The sequence below is a fragment of the Callithrix jacchus genome, chromosome 1 (assembly GCF_049354715.1).
Source record: "Callithrix jacchus isolate 240 chromosome 1, calJac240_pri, whole genome shotgun sequence".
In the NCBI taxonomy this organism is placed as follows: Eukaryota; Metazoa; Chordata; class Mammalia; order Primates; family Cebidae; genus Callithrix; species Callithrix jacchus.
In genome coordinates this window covers 185,843,584-185,864,994 of record NC_133502.1, presented here as the reverse complement: position 1 = coordinate 185,864,994, position 21,411 = coordinate 185,843,584, and the positions used below count along the sequence as shown (strand labels likewise).

Below are 21,411 nucleotides of genomic sequence, written 5' to 3'. Positions count from 1 at the left end.
TTCCCTGAGTCATTCTCTTTAGTGGGTCAGGACAAATCCACTCCCTGGGCCTGGGCCTGGACCAGTGCGTGTCTGACCTGCTGTGTGAGGCCTCGGGGTGCCTGCAGGTGTGGCCTGGCAGCTCATCAGGAAGAGTTGGGGAGGCATGAGACCAAGATAGCCTCTGAGGGCTGGGGAGGCTTGAGGCGTAGGCGGCCTGAGGATGGGGAGGCATGAGGCACGAGTGGCCTGAGGATGGGAGGTGTGAAGTCCAGGCAGCCTCTGATGCTGCTGCATTGCTTCTGGGCAGCCTGAGGGGCTGCATTGTGTCTAGAAGCATCTGCGAGAGTCTGGGCTGTCCTAACTGACGTGGGCCCTTTGCTCCACAGGCCACCAGTTTGGGCTCCCCACGGCAGGCAGCAAGTGGGACTCGGGGAACCCAGCTGTCAACCTGTCCACGGTGGCAGTGATGCCCGTGTCAGAGGACGTGCCCCTCACCACCTTCACCCTGGAGCTGGAGCATGCCCTCAGCGCCATCGGTAAGCCTGGGCCTCCTGGCCTCCAGCCAGCCTCCTCCACCTGCCCCACAGTCCTCCAGGTTGACCCTAGGGCTGAAAAAGTGGCTCATCCACACCAGCGGCTGGGGGTCAGCTCAGGTCCCAGGGGACATGTGTGGAGCCCACACCTTCTGGACTGTCAGGCCTGAGGGCCTGGGCTTGCTCTTAGTAGGAATGTATTGTATGACCCTGGCCTCCCACCACGTGCCACATACCACCACGCTGAGGTGCCGAGAGCACCCCAGATGACCATGGCAGATCCCTCTGGGCAGAGCCCCCAGCCTGTCTTTGGGTTCTAGCCCTGCTGGAGGGCACGTGCTGGCTGCCCTCTGTCTTTGAGGGGAAACTGCAGTGGGTGGCCAGGGTCAGCATTGGGTAGTGTCCCCAAATTCCTGGAATACTTGGAATTCCTGGATGCACTTGGAATATTCTGAGTGATGTCACTGGAAATAAGATTTTCTGCATACACTGGAAATGTATGTTATGAAACAACAGTCAGGACCATCACACAAGGCCATCAGTGCCTTATGTGTCTTAAAATTTTGTTTTGAAAATAGCTTTTATTTATATATTATTATTTTTTTTGAGACCAAGTTTTGGTCTTGTTACCCAGGCTGGAGTGCAGTGGTGCAATCTTGGCTCACTGTAACCTCTGCCTCCAGGGTTCAAGCAATTCTCCTGCCTCAGCCTCCCAAGTAGCTGGGACTGCAGGCACACGCTAACACGTCTGGCTAATTTTTTTAGTTTTAGTAGAGACAGGGTTTTGCCATGTTGGCCAGGCTGGTCTCGATCTCTTGACCTCATGCTCTGCCTGCCTTGGCCTCCCAAAGTGCTGGGATTACAGGTATGAGCCATCGCGCCAAGCCTAGTTATTCTCAGCTGGGCACAGTGGCTCATGCCTATAATCCCAACACTTTGGGAGCCCAAGGCAGGCAGATCACCTGAGGTCAGGAGTTCAAGACCAGTCTCTACTAAAAATGCCAAAAATTAGCCAGGCATGGTGGTGCATGCCTGTAATCCCAGCTACAAGGGAGGCTGAGGCAGGAGAATCGCTTGAACCTGGGAGGTGGAGGTTGCAGTGAGCTGAGACAGCCCCACTGCACTCGCCTGGGTGACAGAGCGAGACTCTGTCTCAAAAAAACAAAAAAGCCGTTAGGATTTTAATAAAGTCTTCATGGAATCTGCAGACTGTGTTGGGTGGAGCTGCCAGGCTGCATTCCTACCAGCAGTGAGCAGGTTCTGGCTGCTCCACATCCCACCAGCACTGGGCTACATTTTGAGCTCAGAGTAGTACCTTGGGCCCAGGGTGCATTTCAGTTGTAAGAGGGGCTTATTTTGTGTGCTGGTTAAGGCAAGGCCCAGGACACAGTGATCTCTCCTCTCAACTTTTTATTAGAATTAGACCTCCCCGCTTCCTGCACGTCAGGCTCTGGGACCTTTCTCACCCTGGCACTGCCAAGCAGCACCTCCTCAGACTGAGCCCCTCATCTTAGCTTCTCCCCCAAGCCTCCAGTGGCTGTGATGCCAGAGCTGGCTCTGGTACCCCTGGTCGAGAAGGGTCCTGACCGCCATGCCTGTGTGGAAGACTTGTGCCGACATAAACATGAACAAACGGGTGTCTCCACGTTGGGGACCTTGGCCTCTTGGCATCTGGTACCTCGATATCTGAATTTATGAAATTATGTTATTCCCCATTGCCCTGTCTTCCCTGCCTGCACACACAGCACAAACACAGATTCCACTGCCCCTCATGCTGGAGGAGACCCAGGTTCAGAGAGGCTACCCAGGGCTCTTTCAGAGCAGAGGGGAGGTAGCATCAGGCCACAGGCCCTTTGCCACTGTCAGGTGAAGAGTTGTGCTCAGGGGAGCAGGACTTGAGGACATGGAGTGGACTCTCACTGCCTTATCTGTCCCTGGGGATGGGGAGTAGACTCTCACTGCCTTGCTTATATACCCGGGGATGGGGAGTAGACTCTCACTGCCTTGCTTATACCTGGGGATGGGGAGTGGACTCTCACTGCCTTGCTTATATACCTGGGGATGGGGAGTAGACTCTCACTGCCTTGCTTATACCCGGGGATGGGGAGTAGACTCTCACTGCCTTGCTTATATACCTGGGGATGGGGAATGGACTCTCACTGCCTTGCTTATACCCGGGGATGGGGAGTAGACTCTCACTGCCTTGCTTATATACCTGGGGATGGGGAATGGACTCTCACTGCCTTGCTTATACCCGAGGATGGGGAGTAGACTCTCACTGCCTTGCTTATATACCTGGGGATGGGGAGCGGACTCTCACTGCCTTGCTTATATACCTGGGGATGGGGAGTGGACTCTCACTGCCTTGCTTATACCCGGGGATGGGGAGTGGACTCTCACTGCCTTGCTTATACCCGGGGATGGGGAGTGGACTCTCACTGCCTTGCTTATACCCGGGGATGGGGAGTAGACATTCACTGCCTTGCTTATACCTGGGAATGGGGAGTGGACTCTCACTGCCTTGCTTATATACCTGGGGATGGGGAGTAGACTCTCACTGCCTTGCTTATATACCTGGGGATGGGGAGTGGACTCTCACTGCCTTGCTTATATACCTGGGGATGGGGAGTGGACTCTCACTGCCTTGCTTATACCCGGGGATCGGGAGTGGACTCTCACTGCCTTGCTTATATACCTGGGGATGGGGAGTGGACTCTCACTGCCTTGCTTATATACCTGGGGATGGGGAGTGGACTCTCACTGCCTTGCTTATATACCTGGGGATGGGGAGTAGACTCTCACTGCCTTGCTTATATACCTGGGGATGGGGAGTGGACTCTCACTGCCTTGCTTATACCCGGGGATGGGGAGTGGACTCTCACTGCCTTGCTTATACCCGGGGATGGGGAGTGGACTCTCACTGCCTTGCTTATACCCGGGGATGGGGAGTAGACTCTCACTGCCTTGCTTATATACCTGGGGATGGGGAGTGGACTCTCACTGCCTTGCTTATACCCGGGGACGGGGAGTGGACTCTCACTGCCTTGCTTATATACCTGGGGATGGGGAGTAGACTCTCACTGCCTTGCTTATACCTGGGAATGGGGAGTGGACTCTCACTGCCTTGCTTATATCTGGGGACAGGGAGTGGACCCTTGCCCTTGGAGCTGGGCTGACTGGGTGGGTTCCATTACTGGTGGTGGCGTTTTCAGGCCCGACCCTGCTGCTGACCAGTGACAACATAAAACAACGCCTCGGCCCCGCTGCCCTGGACAGGTGCGTGCTGCCAGCTCCAGCTCCCTCCTCACGGCCAGCCCAGTGCGGCCCTGAGATGTGTCCTCACTATGTCCATGCACAGCATCTGCACTTCAGCGTGCTCCTCGTCCAGCACACCTTGGTGTGAGGGCTGATGACATGAATCCCTCACTGGACACACTGGGCAGCGCTGACCCACTGGGCACTGTTAGGCCTCTCAGGGGACCCCAAGCCCCCCTTCCTGCCTGGGCAACCTGGGGTCTCACCCTCCCCCACCTGCCCTGCACCAAGCCCACAGCCCAGGCCCTGAATGACTCGCTGCAAGCTAAGGATGGCAGGAAATGCTGGGCAGGGAGGGGAAGGGGCAGCGGCTGGTTCTGGCCTCTGCTGCCTCTTTCCACGGGGGTCACGTGCTAAGAGAGTGCCGGGACCCTGTGGGGCAGTGAGGTACTCCCTGTGTGGCCTGCAGTGTCCATGAATACCGGCTCTCCAGCTGGCTGGGGCAGCAGGAGGATACCCACAGGATCGTGCTGTACCAGGCAGATGGCTCGCTCACACCCTGGACCCAGCGCTGTGTGCGCCAGGCTGACTGCATCCTCATCGTGGGCCTGGGTGACCAGGAGCCCACAGTGGGTGAGGTGAGCGTGGGGAGGGCCAGTGGGGCTGGGGAGAGCCCTCTCTTCAGAACCTTCTGTTTCTCTTTTCCTTGGAGTGAAATATTGCCTGAATTCAGAAAAGGACAGATAATAAGAGCCAAAACCCAGATACCTGCCACCCGTGTTTTAAAAACATGTCACAATGTGACCTCTGGCGGTTCTAACACAGGGTGGGGCAGGTGCCCCACGTGGCCTCTTGTGAAGCTGAAACCTCTGGCTGCCTTTCGCACTTCTACAGTGTGTGCAGGAAGTGCTCTTTCCAGGTCTAGCATTTTACATAAACAGCACCCTGTTTTATGCCGTCTGGAGTTTGCCTTTCTCCTTAGCACTGAGGTTGCAGCGTTCCTGTTCTCCTCACTGCTTTTTCTGGCTTCTTAGTTTTCCTCTTATGAATGCCTCACCCTCTGACCCTGCATCCTCAGCCAACAGGAACAGCCTTGTGCAGGCACCTTTAGGACGCCAGCCGGCAGGGTCCCTGGCCTGGACTGTGTCTGCAGGTTCCCAGATGGCACCAGATAGCTGACCTGATTGCTCACAGACTTTCTGCCTGGCCATTGCTGCAGACGAGGCCTTGGGCTCGTTCCATTCTCCAGCTTCCTGCCTCCAGTCTGCATTTCCTCCCTCCTCTGCTCCCTGCTCTGTTCTCATCACAAGCCTGCCTGGGCTAATCCTGGGGCAGCTAAAAATTACTCCTCTCTGATGTATGTTCCTGTTCTGCAGTGAGTGATGCTCCCCTGTGAGGGTTTGTTTGCAAAACACCTCATTTGAAAAGGTTGCTGCATGTGTTTATGAGGCCTGTTAGAGAAACAGAAAGAGGAGGCGCTCCCTCCTGCTGTGCTGACCTTGGGTGGCACACAGCTAGCTGACCCAGGGTAGGACTCCTGCCCCTGGAGCTTCAGCAGCCCCAAAACAGACCTGGCCACAGCCAAGTTGCTTTGCAGAACCCAGGAGCTGCTTCCAGGGTCCTGCCCTCAGGCCCACTGTGCTGGCCCTCTGCTCAGAGACACGTGGGCTCTGCCTTTCAGCTGGAGCGGATGCTGGAGAGCACAGCTGTGCGTGCCCAAAAGCAGCTGGTCCTGCTGCATAGGGAGGAGGGGCCGGCGCCCGCCCGCACTGTAGAGTGGCTCAACATGCGGAGCTGGTGCTCTGGCCACCTGCACCTCTGCTGCCCACGCCGTGTCTTCTCCAGGAGGAGTCTGCCCAAGCTGGTGAGGCGGGGAGAGCAAGGCTGCCTGCCTACAGCTCCTGGTTTATTTCCTCGAAGGTCCGAAGTGCTCTTCACATTCCCCACCTGATTTCCTGACACCTGTGCTCCCTGGGCCCTTCCTGTGCTTGTGAACTTGACCCTGACTCAGGTCTCCTTCATCTTGCCCTTTGGGCCTCTTGTGTCCATGGCAAGGTGACCCCCCCCTGCAGCTAGGAGGCAGCCAGCAGGGGGGGGTGCAGGCACAGGGTGGCCATCGGGCTGAGGGGCTTAGTGAACCCTGGAGGACGGGCCTAAATCAGTGAACCCTGGGGGATGGGCCTGACATTGGGGGGCTCAGTTAACCTTAGGGGATTAGCCTCACATTGGGGGGTGCCCAGTGAACACTGAAGAATTGGCCTGACATCAGGGGAAGGGCAGTTAACCTTGGAAGATGGTCCTCATGTCAGGGGTGCTCAGGGCTGAGGCTCATGGGCATGTCCTCAGACCAGTACTGTTCCCTCCTTTGGGCAGAAGATCCTGAGACTTTTTATTCTGGTGTCCTCAGGTAGCCCTGGGGCCTGAGGGTGAGGCTTGTGCTTCACAGCCCCCAGCTCTACCCAGGAACCCCTGCCCAGAAACCCCTGCCCAGAAAGCACCATCTGCTGCAGAATTGGGGGACTCCCGTGAGGACAACTCTAAAGGTGCTCTCTGGCCCCCACCTGGGCCCACTCGGTGGCCCACGTGCCCTCTGCCAGTGTCCTCCCCCCGGTAGCTGAGCTGTCTCTGGGGCCTGGCCCAAGTTCTGAGGTGCTGGCCAGTCCTATCAGGCAGGGCCTGCTGCATGCTGGAGAGGATTTGGGGTCAGTTTGGGTCAGAAGTGGAGGAAACTCCTCCCAGTGAAGTCAGAATGTGAGGTCTGGGCTGAAGGTGGGGTCCTGCACCAGCCCTGCCTCACGGCTGTTCCCCCAGGTGGAGATGTACAAGCGCATCTTCCAGCGGCCCCCGGACCGGCACTCAGACTTCTCCCGCCTGGCGAGGGTGCTGACGGGCAATGCCATCGCCCTGGTGCTTGGGGGAGGGGGAGCAAGGTAAGTCCCCCCACTTCCCACGCACTCCTCACAGTTGTGTGTGTGGTGACATTCGCCCCCTTAGGTTCTGGGAGGTGCTGGGTGCCAAGCAGAGGGCAGTCACCTGAAGACAAGGAGACCCTCGGGCCGTCTGTCCAGACCCAGTCTCCACCCCAGCCCATCCTCTGAGCAGACCCTAGTGCACATGGTATGCCCACTGACACCAGCGTGGCCCTGGTTTCATGATGGCCGGTTTAGTAGAAAGAGACGTCTCTCGTTTTGACTATCTTTGCTTAGAAGTGGTTGTTTGTTGGCCGTGTGCGTCTCCTCTGAAACCTCTGTTCTTTCCATGCCTGGCTTTCCTGGCCTGTGGTGAGTTTCTGTCACTCTAATACACGCTTGATAACGAATGATCTGCTCTGCCCAAACTAAGTTCCTTAAGGGTTTTTAACCCAGATAACTCCTACCCTGCGTTGTCACCAGACCACCTTCTCCTGAACTTGAATAAATATGCTTGGAACGGAGATGGAACCCTGGAGCCACAGGGAGGGTGGGACAGGTGCATGCCCCTCTCCTGAGCCAGGTGTGCATAAGGGGCAGGGTGGAGCCTCCTACCGCTGCTCCCAAAGGAAGAGAGGATGCTGAGGGGTGCCTGGGCAGGGGTCCAGGCTGGGGCTGCCCTGCAGGGGTGGGGCCTCTCTGGCAGCCCCTCCTATCTCCCATGGGGTGCCAGCACCACCACCCAGGGAAGAGTTCAGAGGTAGCCCCAGGGCCTCGAGGCTGCTTCTGCTGGCCCCAGGGCAGGGCCCCATCAGCCCCTGGGCCTTGTCCAGGTGGTAAAGTGCCCACTGTACCCTGTGTCTAAGGGGCTTTCCACCTCGTTGGTGCTGCACTTTCTCTTGAAAGTTGTGGAAGTTGGCCTAGAACAGTCTGATGGTTTGCCTGAGATTTCCAGGCTGGGGACAGGACCTAGGTCACCTTCTGTGAGCCTGGGACAGTGCAGGGGCTTGGGGCAGTTGAACCCAGACCCAGACCTGGCTTGCAGGTCAGACCAGCAGCCTTGCTAATGACAGTGTAGCTTTGATCAAGGTAATAATTAGAAGCCATACAGTTCTGTAAGGCACATAACTGCAGTCCTTTGCCCTCCCTCCAGCACCACATGCGGAGTTATCCTAGAAATAAATGCTTCAAGCGTTTTGGGCTATCTGCTTGTCTGTATTTCTAAGTCATATTCCTATTCTACTGTTTTTGGTTTTCTTAGTTTTAGATTGTCGACTTCTTAATCCCCTTGAACACATGCAGTCAGAGTCTATCTATCTATTCCTAACTATCAATCAATCACTAATCTATCTATGCATCTGTCTCCCTCCTTTTCACTCAGAATCCCAGTGTGGTGCCATCACTAGTTAGCCAGCACTCACTGTCTATGTTATTACAGCAGTGTGGGTGTCACTCACAGCTACGTCACAGCCTGTTGTATACAATGATTGAAGTTTCTTCTTTGGAGTTGATAATCTTTGTATTTGTTCATCTTTCTGGGTATCTTTAATTAACCCAAAGACACTGAGGCAAGCATTAAGCTCCTCTTAGTATGTTCAGACATACCACTCATCTCTGTTCAGTTTTCAGGAGTCATCCTCCCTAAAGCCCGCTAGCCTCCTCTTATTTCTACTGGTTGCTTTCTGACATGCTGCTGAGATGTTGTGCTGGAATTTTCCATCGCCATCATCCTGGAAACTACCTTTGTTTCTCTCCTGTGTTCAGTTCCATTTCCTGCAATTTCATGTCTTCTTCTTTATTGGCTTATTCCTAATTTTGGTGGAATATGCTCTAGAAATTTCCTTAGGAGAAGATGCATGGGGAAGTAAACATTTTAAAACCATGCATATCAGCAAATGTCCTCACTCTGTTTCCATACTTGAATGATAGTTTGGCTAGGTATAGAATTAGATGGAGATAATTTTCCCTGAGAATTTTAAGGCATGGTTCCATTGTCTTTTTAGTTTTTTGTATTGCTGTTGAGAAATTTTGTGCTATTTTTATTCACAAGGCCTGTTTTTTTCTTCTGGAAACTTGTAGGAGATTCTCTCTCTTAAAACAATAAAAAATAAAAATAAACAGGATCTTGCTCTGTTGCCCAGGTTGGAGTGCAGCTTGACAATCATAAGCTCACTGTAGCCTCAATTCCCGGCTTCAAGCAATTCTCCCCACTTAGCCTCCCAGAGTGTTGAGAATACAGGCATGAGCCACTGTGCCTAGCCTGAGACTCTGCATTCTTGGTATTCTGAAGGTGCATGATGACGTGCCTGCATGTGGCTCCTTTTGCATCCATTGACACTGGATTCCCAGTGGGCCCTTTCAAATTTGGAAACTCACAGACTTCAACTCTGGGAATTTTTAATTTTTCTAAATAAAAAATGTTTACCCCCCGCCTCTCTCTTCTGTGTTCTCTCTTCCTGGAGCTTTTTTTTTTTTTAAACAGGGTCTCACTCTGTCACCCAGGCTGGAGTGCAGTGGTACATCATAGCTCTCTGCAGCCTGAAATTCCTGGGCTCAAGCAATTCTCCCATCTCAGCCTCCAGAGTAGCTGGAACGAAAGGTGCAGGCCAGCACACCTAGCTAAGTTGTTGTTCTTTTTTCTTTTTTTTTGGAGAGATGGTGTTTCACCATGTTGCCGGGCTAATCTCAAACTCCTGGGCTCAAAGGATCCTCCTGCCTCAGCCTCCCAAAGTGCTGGGATTATAGGCATGAGCCACCATGCCCAGCCTTCCTGGAGCTTCTGATGGGCAGATTTGGGGCATCTTAGATGGATCTTCTAATTTTTAGTCTTTTCTCTCGCCTATTCTTTATCTCTGTCTTTTTGTTCCACTTTCTGGAAGATTTTTTTCTTGAATGCATCTTACAGTTTATCTTTTCTGCTGAAGTGACTCTGATGTCTGAGTGCATTTCCCACAGCACTCCTGGTGCTCCTCCAGCACAGCATTGCGCTCCTCGGAGGACGCTAATTGCGGGCTTGCTTGTGCTTCCCATGCTCGCTCAGGTTTGCCACTATGCACCTGTTGGGTCTGGAGTTGCTCACACGCCATAACATGTCTGGGATCTGTCTGCGCCCCTGACTCTCGGTGGTGGCATTGCCAAGTAGCTGCTTTCCACGATACACCATGCTTTGCTTTCCCCCTTCCTGTTGATGGTCACTTGGTTGGTTTTCTGGTTTTGGTTATTACAAACAAAAGTTATAACCAATTCTATTTGTTTGTTTGTTTGTTTTGAGACAGGGTCTCACTCCGTGGCCCAGGCTGGAGTGCAGTGGCATGATCTCAGCCCACTGCAACCTCCGCCTCCTGGGTTCAAGCAATTCTCTGCAGCACCCTCCCGAGTAGCTGGTATTACAGGCGACACCCCCCCGCAACCATGCCCGGCTAATTTTTGTATTTTTAGTAGAGATGGGGTTTCACCATCTTGTCCAGGTTGGTCCTGAACTCCTGAGCTTGTGATCCACCCGCCTCGACCTTCCAAAGTGCTGGGATTACAGGCGTGGGCCACTGCACCCAGCTTCTTTCTTTTTTTCCTTATTGCGCTGGTTGGAACACCAGTGCAGTATGGGTAGACATGGTGGGCAGGACACCCAAGCCTCATTCCCAGGCGTGGGAGCAGCTGTTCAGCCCACCACTGAGCGAGATCTTGTCCATCGGCTTTTTGTGGCTGCCCTTGGTCAGATTGAGGAAGTTCCTTTTCATTCTCACTTTCCTGAGTTTTTGTCATGAATGGTTGTCTTTGTGACTCTATCAAGATGGTTGTATTTTCTCTTTACTCTGTTAATGCATTAATTACATTGATTTTCAAATTAAAACTAATATTGTATTCCTGGGATAGACCCAATTGGTCATGGTGTTAAAGTTATCCTGTTTATATATTGCTAGATTCTATTCAAACCTGAGTAAGACTGGACTGAAATTGTCCCTTTTTGAAATGTCTTTACTGGGTTTTGGTATGAAGATTTGTTTGCTGGCTTCATAAGTTGAAATGGGAAGTTCATCTTCTCTTCCTGTTATTGGAAAGGTTTAAAACATTTTTTTTATTTTTACTTTTTATTTATTTATTTTTTGAGACAGGGTCTCATTCTGTTGCCCAGACTGGAGTACAGTGGTATCATCATAGCTCACTGCTGGAATTACAGGTGTGAGCTGCTGATCCCAGCCAGAAATGGAATGTGTAACTTTTAAATCCCCACAAAGAAGATTTCATGTCCAGATGGTTTCACCAGTGAATTTTATGGCATATAAGGAATAAATAAGACAAATTTTACATAAAACCTTCCAAGAGGCCAGGAGGCATGGTGGCTCACACCTATAATCCAAGCATTTTGGGAGGCCAAGGAGGGAGGATTTATTGAGCCCAGGAGTTCCAGACCATCGTGGGCAACATAGTGAGACTCTGTCTCTACAAAAAATGAAAAGATTAGCTGGCATGATGGTGTGTGCCTGTGGTCCCAGCTACTTGGGAGGCTGAGGCAAGAGGGGAAACACTTGAGCCCAGGAGGCTGAGGCTGCAGTGAGCTGTGATCAAGCCACTGCACTCCAGCCTGGGTGGGAGTGAGACCTTGTCTAAACATAAAAATAAGAAATAAATAAAAGATTAAATTTCTTTAATCTGTGCTGAGTTCCAGTACTACTCAGATGTTCTGTTTCTTACATTATTTTGGTGAGTTATGTTTTTCTAAAAATGTGCCCATTTTATCTGAATTTTTCTATTTATGGAATGAAGTTGTTCAGTGTTTTAACTAAAGTGTCTGCACCGATGTTCCCTTCTTTGTTCCCGATGCCTTCGTTTCTTGGTGGTTACTGTCTTTCATTTCCTTGGTCAGTCTCACCAGGGCTGCCCATTGAATTGGCCCGTCCAATGCCAGCTTTCATCTTTGTCCATCTTCTCTATTGTAGGTTTATTTTTTGGCTCTTTAAGATCTGCTCTTATCTTTGTTATTTGCTTAATTTTACTCTCTTTTATTTAGATTATTCTTTTTTCCCTAACATTTAGACAAGCAGACATTGTCTCTAAAGAAACAGAGTAAATATATGCTGTCTCTCACAACCACTCAGAGGACAGAAAAGTGAAGGTAATGTGTCTTTTATTTTCTCAGGCTGGCTTAAAGATTTTTTTTTTTTTTTTTTGCCTTGGGTTTTTGACAACATGGGAATGGTTTTCTTTTGATTTATGCTTAGGATTTATAATGCTTCCTGATTCTGAGGCTTGATGTCTGTCATCAGTTCTAAAAAATGCCACCCCGTCTCTTCAGATACGGCTTCCCGCCCCGTCTTCTTTCTGTGGCTCAGATCACACATAAATTAGAGTTTGGTGCCAGAACCCATGTTTCTGTATCTCTTTTACATATTTTGTAAAACAATATTTTACATATTCTATTCTTTTGATGCTTCATGATTCAATGAATATTTTCTTCTGACCCATCTTATATTTTACCATTTCTCTCTTCAGCTGTTGTGTTCTGCTGTTAAGCCTACTCACTGAGTTTTTCATTTGTTATATTTTTCACTTCTAGAATTTCCATTTGGTTTTATGCCAGAATTAACACTCTTGTTTTTAATTCTTTGAACTTGTTTTTAAGGTTTATACCTGAGTATTTAATATTTTGCAGCAGTATTACATATGGTTCTTTTTTATTATGTTAAAATACATACAACATAAAATTTACCATTTTAACTGTTTTTGAGTATTCAATTAAGTATTGATATGTTAATGATATTAATATAATTCATTGGGCAACGCTGTTACAGTGTTGTGCAAACATTGCCACTGTCCATTTCCAGAACTTGCTTTAGGCAGGGTCTCACTGCAGTCCAGGTTGGAGTGCAGTGGTGTGACCTCAGCTCAGTGCGGCCTTGATTTCCCGCGTTCAAACAGTCTTCCCACCTCAAATCTGCCCCCATGATCCAGTTACCTCCCACCAGGTCCCTCCTCCAATACTGGGGATTAAAATTCAACATGTATGTGTGGCGGACACAGCCAAACCATAGCAAATGTATCCAGGAGCCTCCCTGCTGTGGCTCATGTCCGAGTTCCCTCCTGAGGGCTGGGTGGTCTTCCCTTGTCTGCTCGGCTCCTCACACACTTTAAGCACAGTCAATGTAAAAGTCTGTGTCTCTTACCGGGGGGCACTCTGGGTCCACTTTTGTTGTCTGTTTTTTCTTTTCACGATGGTCCCAAAAGAAGAGCCTGTATGAGGCTTTTCTCCTCATATGACTGGTAACCTTTGGTTGAGTAGTGGACATTCTGTATGAAAGTGGCAGCAGTGATTTGAGGCCCTGGGTGCTGGCTGCCTGGTCTTGGGGGTGCTGTGCTCCCTGGTCTCAGGGGTGCTCCCTGATCTCATGGGTGCTGGTCTACCTGACCACCCCAGCTTACCTGACTCCTGGGGTGGTGCCCCTCATGATGCTCCTCCCTTCCAGGGCCCCTCAACTCCAGTTCTCCCACCACCTCTCAGACACCTTGCTGGAGGCAGCTGTGTTTGTGGGTAGAAAAGGCCAATGCCAGGCATCTCTCAGGACATCCTCCTCCCCATCCCAGCCTCACATCCCTCAGTACCTCCAGAAAGAGAGATTTTATTTATTTTGAGACAGAGTCTCACTCTGTCACATGGGCTAGAGTGCAGTGGTACGATCTCGACTCACTACAACCTCCCTCTCCCAGGTTCAAGTAATTCTTCTGCCTCAGCCTCCTGAGTAGATGGGATTACAGGTGCCCACCACCATGCCCAGCTAATGTTTGTATTTTTAGTAGAGACGGGGTTTCGCCCTGTTGGCCAGGCTGGCTTTGAACTCTTAGCTTCAAGTGATCTGCCTGCCTCGGCCTCCCAAAGTGCTGAGATTACAGGTTTGAGCTCATTGCACCTGGAATCCCTTTTTGAGTCAGCATCTCTGCTTGGAGGAGTTGGGAACTGGGGATGAGCAGATGCTCGCAGGTGGCTGCCTCTGAGGCGTCTGCAGGGCACAGCCTGGGCCTGGTGCTCACTCGTCGCTCTATGTCCCTGGCTGGTGCAGAGGCTGTGCCCAGGTGGGCATTCTCAAGGCCTTGGCAGAGTGTGGAATCCCCGTGGACATGGTGGGAGGCACGTCCATTGGGGCCTTCATGGGTGCCCTGTACTCTGAGGAACGGAACTACAGCCAGATGCGGATCCGGGCCAAGCAGTGGGCTGAGGTAAGCAGGCACCCACCACCCTCACTAGAGCAAGGCCCCCAGGTCCGTGCTGGTGCCTGAGGGACACTGGGGCCATTGGCCTCTTCATGTAGCTATGCAGGGCCCTGCCTTCAAGGAGGCTACCCTCTGAGGCAAAGGGGAAGCACAGAGAAGGTGCAGACGCAGGTTGTTGGTGGGGGTGGTCCGATCCAGGTCTGAGATGGTGGAGGTTGGTGGTGGGGGGTGGTGTGATCTGGGTCTGAGATGGTGGAGGTTGGTGGTGGGGGTTGGTCCGATCCTGGTCTGAGATGGTGGAGGTTGGTAGTGAGGGTGGTGTGATCTGGGTTAAGATGGTGGAGGTTGGTGGTGGGGGGTGGTGTGATCTGGGTCTGAGATGGTGGAGGTTGGTGATGGGGGGTGGTGTGATCCAGGTCTGAGATGGTGGAGGTTGGTGGTGGGGGGTGGTCTGATCTGGGTTGAGATGGTAGAGGTTGGTGGTGGGGGGTGATCTGATTCAGGTCTGAGATGGTAGAGGTTGGTGGTGGGGGGTGGTGTGATCCGGGTCTGAGATGATGAAGGTTGGTGGTGGGGGGTGGTGTGATCCAGGTCTGAGATGGTGGAGGTTGGTGGTGGGGGGTGATCTGATTCAGGTCTGAGATGGTGGAGGTTGGTGGTGGGGGGTGATCTGATCCATGTCTGAGATGGTGGAGGCTGGTGGTGGGGGGTGGTCTGATCCATGTCTGAGATGGTGGAGGCTGGTGGTGGGGGGTGGTCTGACCCAGGTCTGAGATGGTGGAGGTTGGTGGTGGCCGTCTGATCCAGGCCCAGGTCTGAGACAGGGGTTTCTGCCCTACAGGCCAGACAGGGCAGTGTGAGCAGCTGAGGATGGGCTTATTGAGTCCTCCTGGCAGGCTGGGTGCTGTCCCAGTTCATGGCACCCAGCCTGGGTTGAGGTAGGGCAGGGAGGTGTTGGCATGGGGGCATGAGATCATGTCAGGGCAGCTGGGGGCGGTTCAGTGTTACAGGGGAGATGTAAACTACTTTGGCCATGAGTCTGGGCTTGTGATAAATGGATTCCAGAATCAAAATACCAAATACAGAATCAAAGACAGCAGTGAGAATAGGCTCCCCTTAGGGGAGCAGAGGGAGGCAGCTGGGCTTTGGTTCCTCAGCGGGCGTGGCCACTGTCTGCCCTCCTCAGCACTGCGCTTGCTTTTGTGGAACAAAACCGAGCTTTGGCTGGAGCCATGAGTGGGATCAGAAGCGTTCATGTTCTCCTTTTCTAAGGAAAGAAAATTGGTCATCCTCTGCCGCAGCAGCTCCCAAGCAGGCCTGTGCTGCATTCATGTGGCCTGGGGCCGCCACCAGCCCCACCAGCGAGTCCGGAGGCCCCTGACACCGGTTCCCCATTCTGTTCCAGGAATGTTTCTGTCCCTAAAATGAGTCACCTGGTTACCTTCATTGTGGCCGCTCAAAAGAGGGCTTGGGGACTGGCACACAGCAGACGGCCTCCGGGACAGCACTGGGACAGAATGCCCCATGGGCAGAGGTGGCTCCGAGCCTGTCCTATCTCAGAGCAACTGGACAGGCCTCTCCCTGTCCCTTCCCTGCCGGTCTGGCGCTGGGGGGCCAAGTGTGGAAATGGCCAGAGCTCTCTGGGCTGGTCCTCCCTCCGTCCTGGGAACGCTGGGCCTTGGGAGCTGGCCAGGGCAAGGTGGGGCTGGGGCTGTGTGCCTGCCGCTCATGCTGAGGAGAGGGAATGGCAGGTGCTGGGGTCTGGCTCAGTTCCATGAGACCCTCTGGTGCTGGGCAGGGGCTTCCTCAGGGGAGGACCGGGGCTGCCTCTGCCTGTGGCTGAGGTGTTCTTCCTGCCCGCATCACACAGCCCACGCTCCAAGCGCCTCCCTCCTGGCCTTCGTCCCCTGAGCCCTGGCTCACCGCAGCAGGGAAGACCCTTCCCCTTCACCCTCGCTGGGCATTGTGAGCCTAGTTCGAGGTCAGTCTTGAGTGCTGCCCGCCTCACTGAGGAAGGATGGGCCCCACCCAGGCCCACCCAGAAGGAACTCAAAAGAGCCAGGCATCCCTGGCACCCCGATGGATTGCCACAGTGGCATGTAAGCCAGGGCTGAGCAGCTGTGACTTTCCTGAGAGCACTCCACTGTGTCCCCCTGGCCCGGGGACCTTGTGTGCCCAGCAGCCCGCCCTGAGCTCTCCTCCTCGTCAACCCTCTGGCCATGAGGCTGGGCCAGGCCTTGCCCCAGAGCTGAGCAGGCAAAGCCGAGGAGGCCCCAGGCATGGGGGGCTTGCGGAGCCTGTGAGGGTCGGGCTAGCAGGGGCATAGAGGTCAAGAAGGGACTGAGGGCAGGGCTGTGTCTTGGTTTTCAGGCTCTGGCTTGTCTACTAGCCTCTGCCCCCTCTGAAGCTCCAGCCAGGGCACCAAGCCTCAGGACCTTGGGCAGGGCCCAAGGACGCTCTGGACCCCCGTTTCATTCACAAGAGCCCCTCAGTGCACCATGGGTGTGCTGTGGCAGCTCACAGGGTTGTGTGGGAGCCTTCTGTGAACCACAAATGTGCCCCCAGGGCATGACGTCCATGATGAAGGCCGTACTAGACCTCACCTACCCCGTCACATCCATGTTCTCCGGAGCCAGCTTCAACAGCAGCATCTGCAGCGTCTTCCAGGACCGGCAGATCGAGGTGCACCCCCACCCTCAGGAGCCCATGCAGTCCGTAGCACCTGTCCCCTCCTGGCCCTGGGTCAGCCCCACCAGACACAGGATGGGAGTGTGAAAGGAGGGGGCCCGTCTGAGCCCTGTCCACCTGCAGGACCTGTGGATTCCCTATTTTGCTATCACCACCGACATCACAGCCTCGGCCATGCGGGTCCACACGGACGGTGAGCACTCCTGCCGTGCAGGGGCATCCAGCTTGGGTGCGAGGTGTGGGCAGAGGGAGAGCCCTGGGGGGTCTCCCGAAGGGTGCAAACGTGTGGGCAGCTCTGTCCATGGAGGATACAAGATGCCCCTGCTGGGGGCACAGATGGGAGGGATGCAACCTGGGCCAGAGGCCTCAGAAGGCTGGAATCAGTGATATGGGGTCAGACTGATGGACACCATGTGGGAGGACAAAATGAGGGCCCCCTCAGTCCTGGGATGGAAGGCTCACCTGGGTCAGGGGGATGAGGGGTTCACTCTGTCATGGGGTGAGGGGCCCCCTCGGTCCTGGGGCGGGGGGCTCACCTGGTCAGGAGGATGAGGGAAAGAAAATTCACTCAGTCATGGGGTGAGGGGCTCCCTTAGTCCTTGGGGGAGGGGCTAACCTGAGTCAGGAGGATGAGGGAAAGAAAATTTACTCCGTTCATGGAGTGAGGGGCTCACAGCAGTTGGAAGGCCATTCAGCCCTTGGGCCATGCGCTTCCCTCTGTGGAAGGGGTCTCAGAGAGGTGGGACCCACTAGCTCCAGGACTGCAGAGGCAAGGCCCTGACCCCTGGACCTGGCAGTAGCCTCCTCTGGGTAATGAGCGGCTCCGGGCCCCCTCCCCAGGCTCCCTGTGGCGTTACGTGCGTGCCAGCATGTCCCTGTCCGGTTACATGCCCCCTCTCTGTGACCCCAAGGACGGACACCTGCTGATGGATGGGGGCTACATCAACAACCTCCCAGGTACTGCCGTGGGGGGACCTCGCAGGAGCACAGGCTCCAGGGTCACACCACCCGAAGGGCCCTGCTGCAGCTGCCTCCGCGTTGAGAAGGCTGGGCTGGAACACGTTTTCCTTGGAGTGTGCCAAGGGAAAATGTCAGGCTGGCATCAGAGCGCCGAGAACATGCACACGCGTGTACACACACACGCAGGCAGAGGCAGCATATGGCCCTGTTTGTCAGCGCAGCAGCGTGCAGAACAAAGGCCAAGTCGAGGAACTGGGAGCAATTAAGCCCCATCTGTGCCCACAGTCAGAAACTAACAGCCTGCAGGTGTCGGCTTGCTGGGGGCCAGGCCACTCCTGTCACCTGTGGGACGTGCAGTCAGAAAGGCTCACAGCTGCCCACAGAACTGGGTGTGTGAGTCTTCTGCCTCCAGAAGGTATGACGGTGGCGAGAAGACCCCACAGCCCCCAGGTCAGGGCTTGGTGAGGCAGGCTCTGCCCCATCCCCTGGCTCTGTGTGCCAGTCCAGGCGGTAACCAGGGCTGCCTTCTCCCTAGCGGATGTGGCCAGGTCCATGGGGGCAAAAGTGGTGATCGCCATTGACGTGGGCAGCCGAGATGAGACAGACCTCACCAACTACGGGGATTCACTGTCTGGGTGGTGGCTGCTGTGGAAACGCTGGAACCCCTTGGCCACGAAAGTCAAGGTGGGGTGCTGCTGGGTGGGCTGGGCTGTCCCTTCGGCTCCTCCCTGCAGCCCCCCACACCTGTCCTGTGGCAGGTGAGTGGGGGCTGCTCCTGGGCCCTGAGGCCAGCAGTTCCAGGGCCACCCCTCACCATCCCTGAGCAGGCCCTGAGGCCAGCTCTGGGGAAGGGAGGAACGAGGCTAGACAGGCCTGAAGTCTCCACCCCTCACCAGAAGACACCTCCAGGATCCTCGGCTGGGTGCTGCTGCCCTCTCCCCACGGCCCCAGGATGGAGGATGGGTCCCCAGAGCCTGTTCTGTGCCATGGGCCAGGTTGGGACCTGGAGGTGCTGGGACAGGAGACTAAGGCGGCTGTGATGGCAGCAGGTGTTGAACATGGCAGAGATTCAGACACGCCTGGCCTACGTGTGCTGCGTGCGGCAGCTGGAGGTGGTGAAGAGCAGTGACTACTGTGAGTACCTGCGCCCCCCCATCGACAGCTACCGGACCCTGGACTTCGGCAAGTTCAATGAGATCTGCGTGAGTGCCGGCCACCCGCCGCGGAGGGTGGGGAGGGCACACGTTGGCTGCCCCTTCCTGCTTCCTCCTTTTGAGAATACAGGAAGTGGGAGGACTTTCCACATCTCCTGACGGGCCCCTGGGGGTGTGCACAGGAAGTGGGGTACCAGCACGGGCGCATGGTGTTTGGCATCTGGGGCCGCAGCGGCGTGCTGGAGAAGATGCTGCGTGACCAGCAGGGGCCGAGCAAGAGGCCGGCGAGTGAGGTGAGGGCGCCCAGGCCACGCCCAGCTCCCCTGGACACGCTCACCGTTTCCCAGGCCACACCCAGGTCATTGGGCCACGCCCACCTCCTCAGGGCACAGGCCGTCCCCCTGATAAAAGACTCCAACTAAGGCTAGGGCAGGGATTGCTTAAGGGCTGCAGAGAGGGCACAGGGAAGGTGGGGCCCCTCCTCCCACAGGTAGCAGGCTGGGGACTGGCAGGGAGGTGTCCACGGGCGACGTGCTGTCCTCACCCCACCCCCAGGTCCTCACATGTCCCAATGCCTCCTTCACGGACCTTGCCGAAATTGTGTCTCGAATTGAGCCCGCTAAGGCTGCTGTGGTGGATGGTGAGTGAAGGTCCAAAATGAGGCCCTGGTGTCTGTGTGGCCTCCTGATGCTGGGTTGGGCTCGACCCCCCACCCCACAAGCCCACGCCCTCCCCTCCTGCCCACACGCATGCCCAGGCTCCTGCAACTGGGGTGCTTGGTGGCGCTCCTCTGTCCCAGGGCAGTGTGTGTCCCCACAGCAATAAAATTGTGATCATCCTGGGCCACCCAGCCTCTGCCCTTCATTCATCCCAAGTCCCACCTCAGATCTGAGGTAGAGCCACGTTTTGCCTCCCACCCCAGCCCACCCAGTGGGAGGTGGGAATGAAGTCTGCTTGTTGGGGAGGGCCACAGGGCCAGAAGGGTTGGTCTGGTACCCTCCATGCTCCATCCAGGGCCCAGCGCTTGGGCCTTGGGCCATCGGCCTCCTCACAGCAGAACTGCATGTTCTCCCGGGAAATGCCTTTGTGGCTGCCTAGGGCCGAGAGAGCTCTGGGTAACGTACCCGCTATCCGAAGAGGCCTGGTCTTAGGTGCTGGAGTGCTGAGGGTGTCTGGCTGGAGGGGAGAAGTGTTTGCCTGCTCCTTGTCCTTGTGGAAGATGCACCAAGTGCTGGGCTGGGGCAAGGCTGGAGGCAGACAGAACCCATGGTGGTAATGTGAGGCCACCCTGGGACCAGGTTGCTGCGTGTGGGGCTTCAGCCCACCTGGGAGTGGGGGTGGACGTCTGTGGCCAGTCCTGCCTCTGAGTGTGGCTGTGCTGGGCATGGTCCCGTCCTGGGGAGGGGATTGATGCAGCCCTCCCTTCGGCACCAGATGAATCTGACTACCAGACGGAGTATGAGGAGGAGCTGCTGGACGTCCCCAGGGATGCATACGCAGACTTCCAGAGCACCTTGGCCAAGCAGGGCTCCGACTCGGTGAGCAGCTGGGCATGGCCCCACCTGGTGCCCTCAGCCGAGCCTCAGTGCCTGGCCCTGAGCCGGCCGCTCCTTCCCTATGGCCCTGGCCCTACCTGGTCCTCACCTGGATGATGCGGTCTGCTTACAGGAGGATGAGTCCTCGCTGCAGCCTCAACACCCCAGCCTGGATTTCCCAAAATGGTCTGAGGGTTCCTCTGACCAGGATGGGTAGAGCCTCTGCTGAAGAGCCTGGATACAGTGTCTTCCATGGGACTGTCCGCAAGGCTGAGGCTCCTGCCAAGTCCTAGGGACCTCTGTACTTGTCCTGCTGGAAGCCCCCCCAGCTTCCCCTTGGCCCCTGGCTATGTCTGGGGCCTCTGGGCCTCTTCTCTGCACTAGCAGCCCTGCACACAGGGCCATGGGAATCCTCCTGAAATTTCTACAAGCCCCCCTGCAGCCCTGTGAGCCCCCCTGCAGTCCTGTGATCCCCCTGCAGCCCTGTGAGCCCCCTGCAGCCCTGTGAACCCCTCTGCAGCCCTGTGGGAGCCCCCTGCAGCCCTGTGAGCCCCTCTGCAGCCCTGTGGGACCCCCCTGAAGCCCTGTGAGCCCCCCTGAAGCCCCGTGAGGGCCCCATGAAGCCCTGTGAGCCCCCCTGAAGTCCTGTGAGGTGTGGAAGCCCTGATTCTGCCATTTGATGTTTCAATAAAGGTGGATCTGACTGTTGGACATGTCTCCCTGGGGCAAAGAAACACTCCTGGCTGTCCCTGAGGTTGGGCAGTCCCCAGTTCTCAAAGGACCCCGCCGCTGGGGCCTGAGATTCCCAGGGCAGGCCAGGCAGGTTGGGTGCCCAGAGTCTGCATGGAGCTGTGGTTCCTCAGGACCAAGACGGGCCCCTCTGGCTCTCTCTGGCCTTGTGCACACTGGGTGCCCTCTAAGCCGGCTTTCCCTTCAGGCTCCAAGTCCCAAACTGCACAGGGAGCCCTTTGTGTAAGGGGAGGAAGAAGCGGCCGCCCTGTGACCCCTGCAGGTCTGAGCAGCAGATCGAGAGGGCCGAGGGCCCAGGACTTTGCGAACATAGGGGCCCCTGGCCTCAGTTTCCCCACTCTGGAGGACTCTGAGAGAGCACCGAGCCAGGCCGTCCGGCCCCGCCCCTCGACCCCACCAGGGCCCTGACATCACGGTGGGCGGGGTCCGCTTGTCCCCTCCC

General features: G+C 55.3%; 1 protein-coding gene and 1 long non-coding RNA gene across 23 annotated transcripts in view; one reads left to right on the top strand and one right to left on the bottom strand.

The window, feature by feature from the left end:
* The window catches only part of PNPLA7 (patatin like domain 7, lysophospholipase), a 68,866-nt gene extending 47,939 nt beyond the window's left edge, over window positions 1-20,927 (top strand). For 14 of the 22 annotated variants that reach the window (XM_054238347.2, XM_078333046.1, XM_002806542.6 and 11 more), the window contains 15 exons: window positions 369-518; window positions 3,728-3,791; window positions 4,240-4,408; window positions 5,452-5,634; window positions 6,582-6,700; window positions 13,732-13,888; window positions 16,448-16,564; window positions 16,694-16,763; window positions 17,411-17,527; window positions 18,066-18,214; window positions 18,580-18,732; window positions 18,867-18,977; window positions 19,240-19,324; window positions 20,119-20,222; window positions 20,353-20,927. In XM_054238347.2, the coding sequence (XP_054094322.1) occupies window positions 369-518; window positions 3,728-3,791; window positions 4,240-4,408; window positions 5,452-5,634; window positions 6,582-6,700; window positions 13,732-13,888; window positions 16,448-16,564; window positions 16,694-16,763; window positions 17,411-17,527; window positions 18,066-18,214; window positions 18,580-18,732; window positions 18,867-18,977; window positions 19,240-19,324; window positions 20,119-20,222; window positions 20,353-20,436 (1,832 nt within the window). In that variant the 3' untranslated portion in view covers window positions 20,437-20,927. Of the gene's footprint in view, window positions 1-368; window positions 519-3,727; window positions 3,792-4,239; window positions 4,409-5,451; window positions 5,635-6,581; window positions 6,701-13,731; window positions 13,889-15,154; window positions 15,365-16,447; window positions 16,565-16,693; window positions 16,764-17,410; window positions 17,946-18,065; window positions 18,215-18,525; window positions 18,733-18,866; window positions 18,978-19,239; window positions 19,325-20,118; window positions 20,223-20,352 lie in introns of those variants that run through there. The other 8 variants (XM_078333039.1, XM_078333037.1, XM_078333025.1 and 5 more) reach the window with 4 other exon arrangements.
* LOC128928556 (uncharacterized) lies at window positions 16,490-19,934 on the bottom strand. Its single transcript, XR_008473817.2, has 3 exons — window positions 19,809-19,934; window positions 17,033-17,106; window positions 16,490-16,620 (listed from the first exon to the last, which is right to left on the bottom strand). It is a non-coding gene; the product is annotated as an uncharacterized LOC128928556 (long non-coding RNA).
* Window positions 20,928-21,411: the final 484 nt, after the last annotated feature.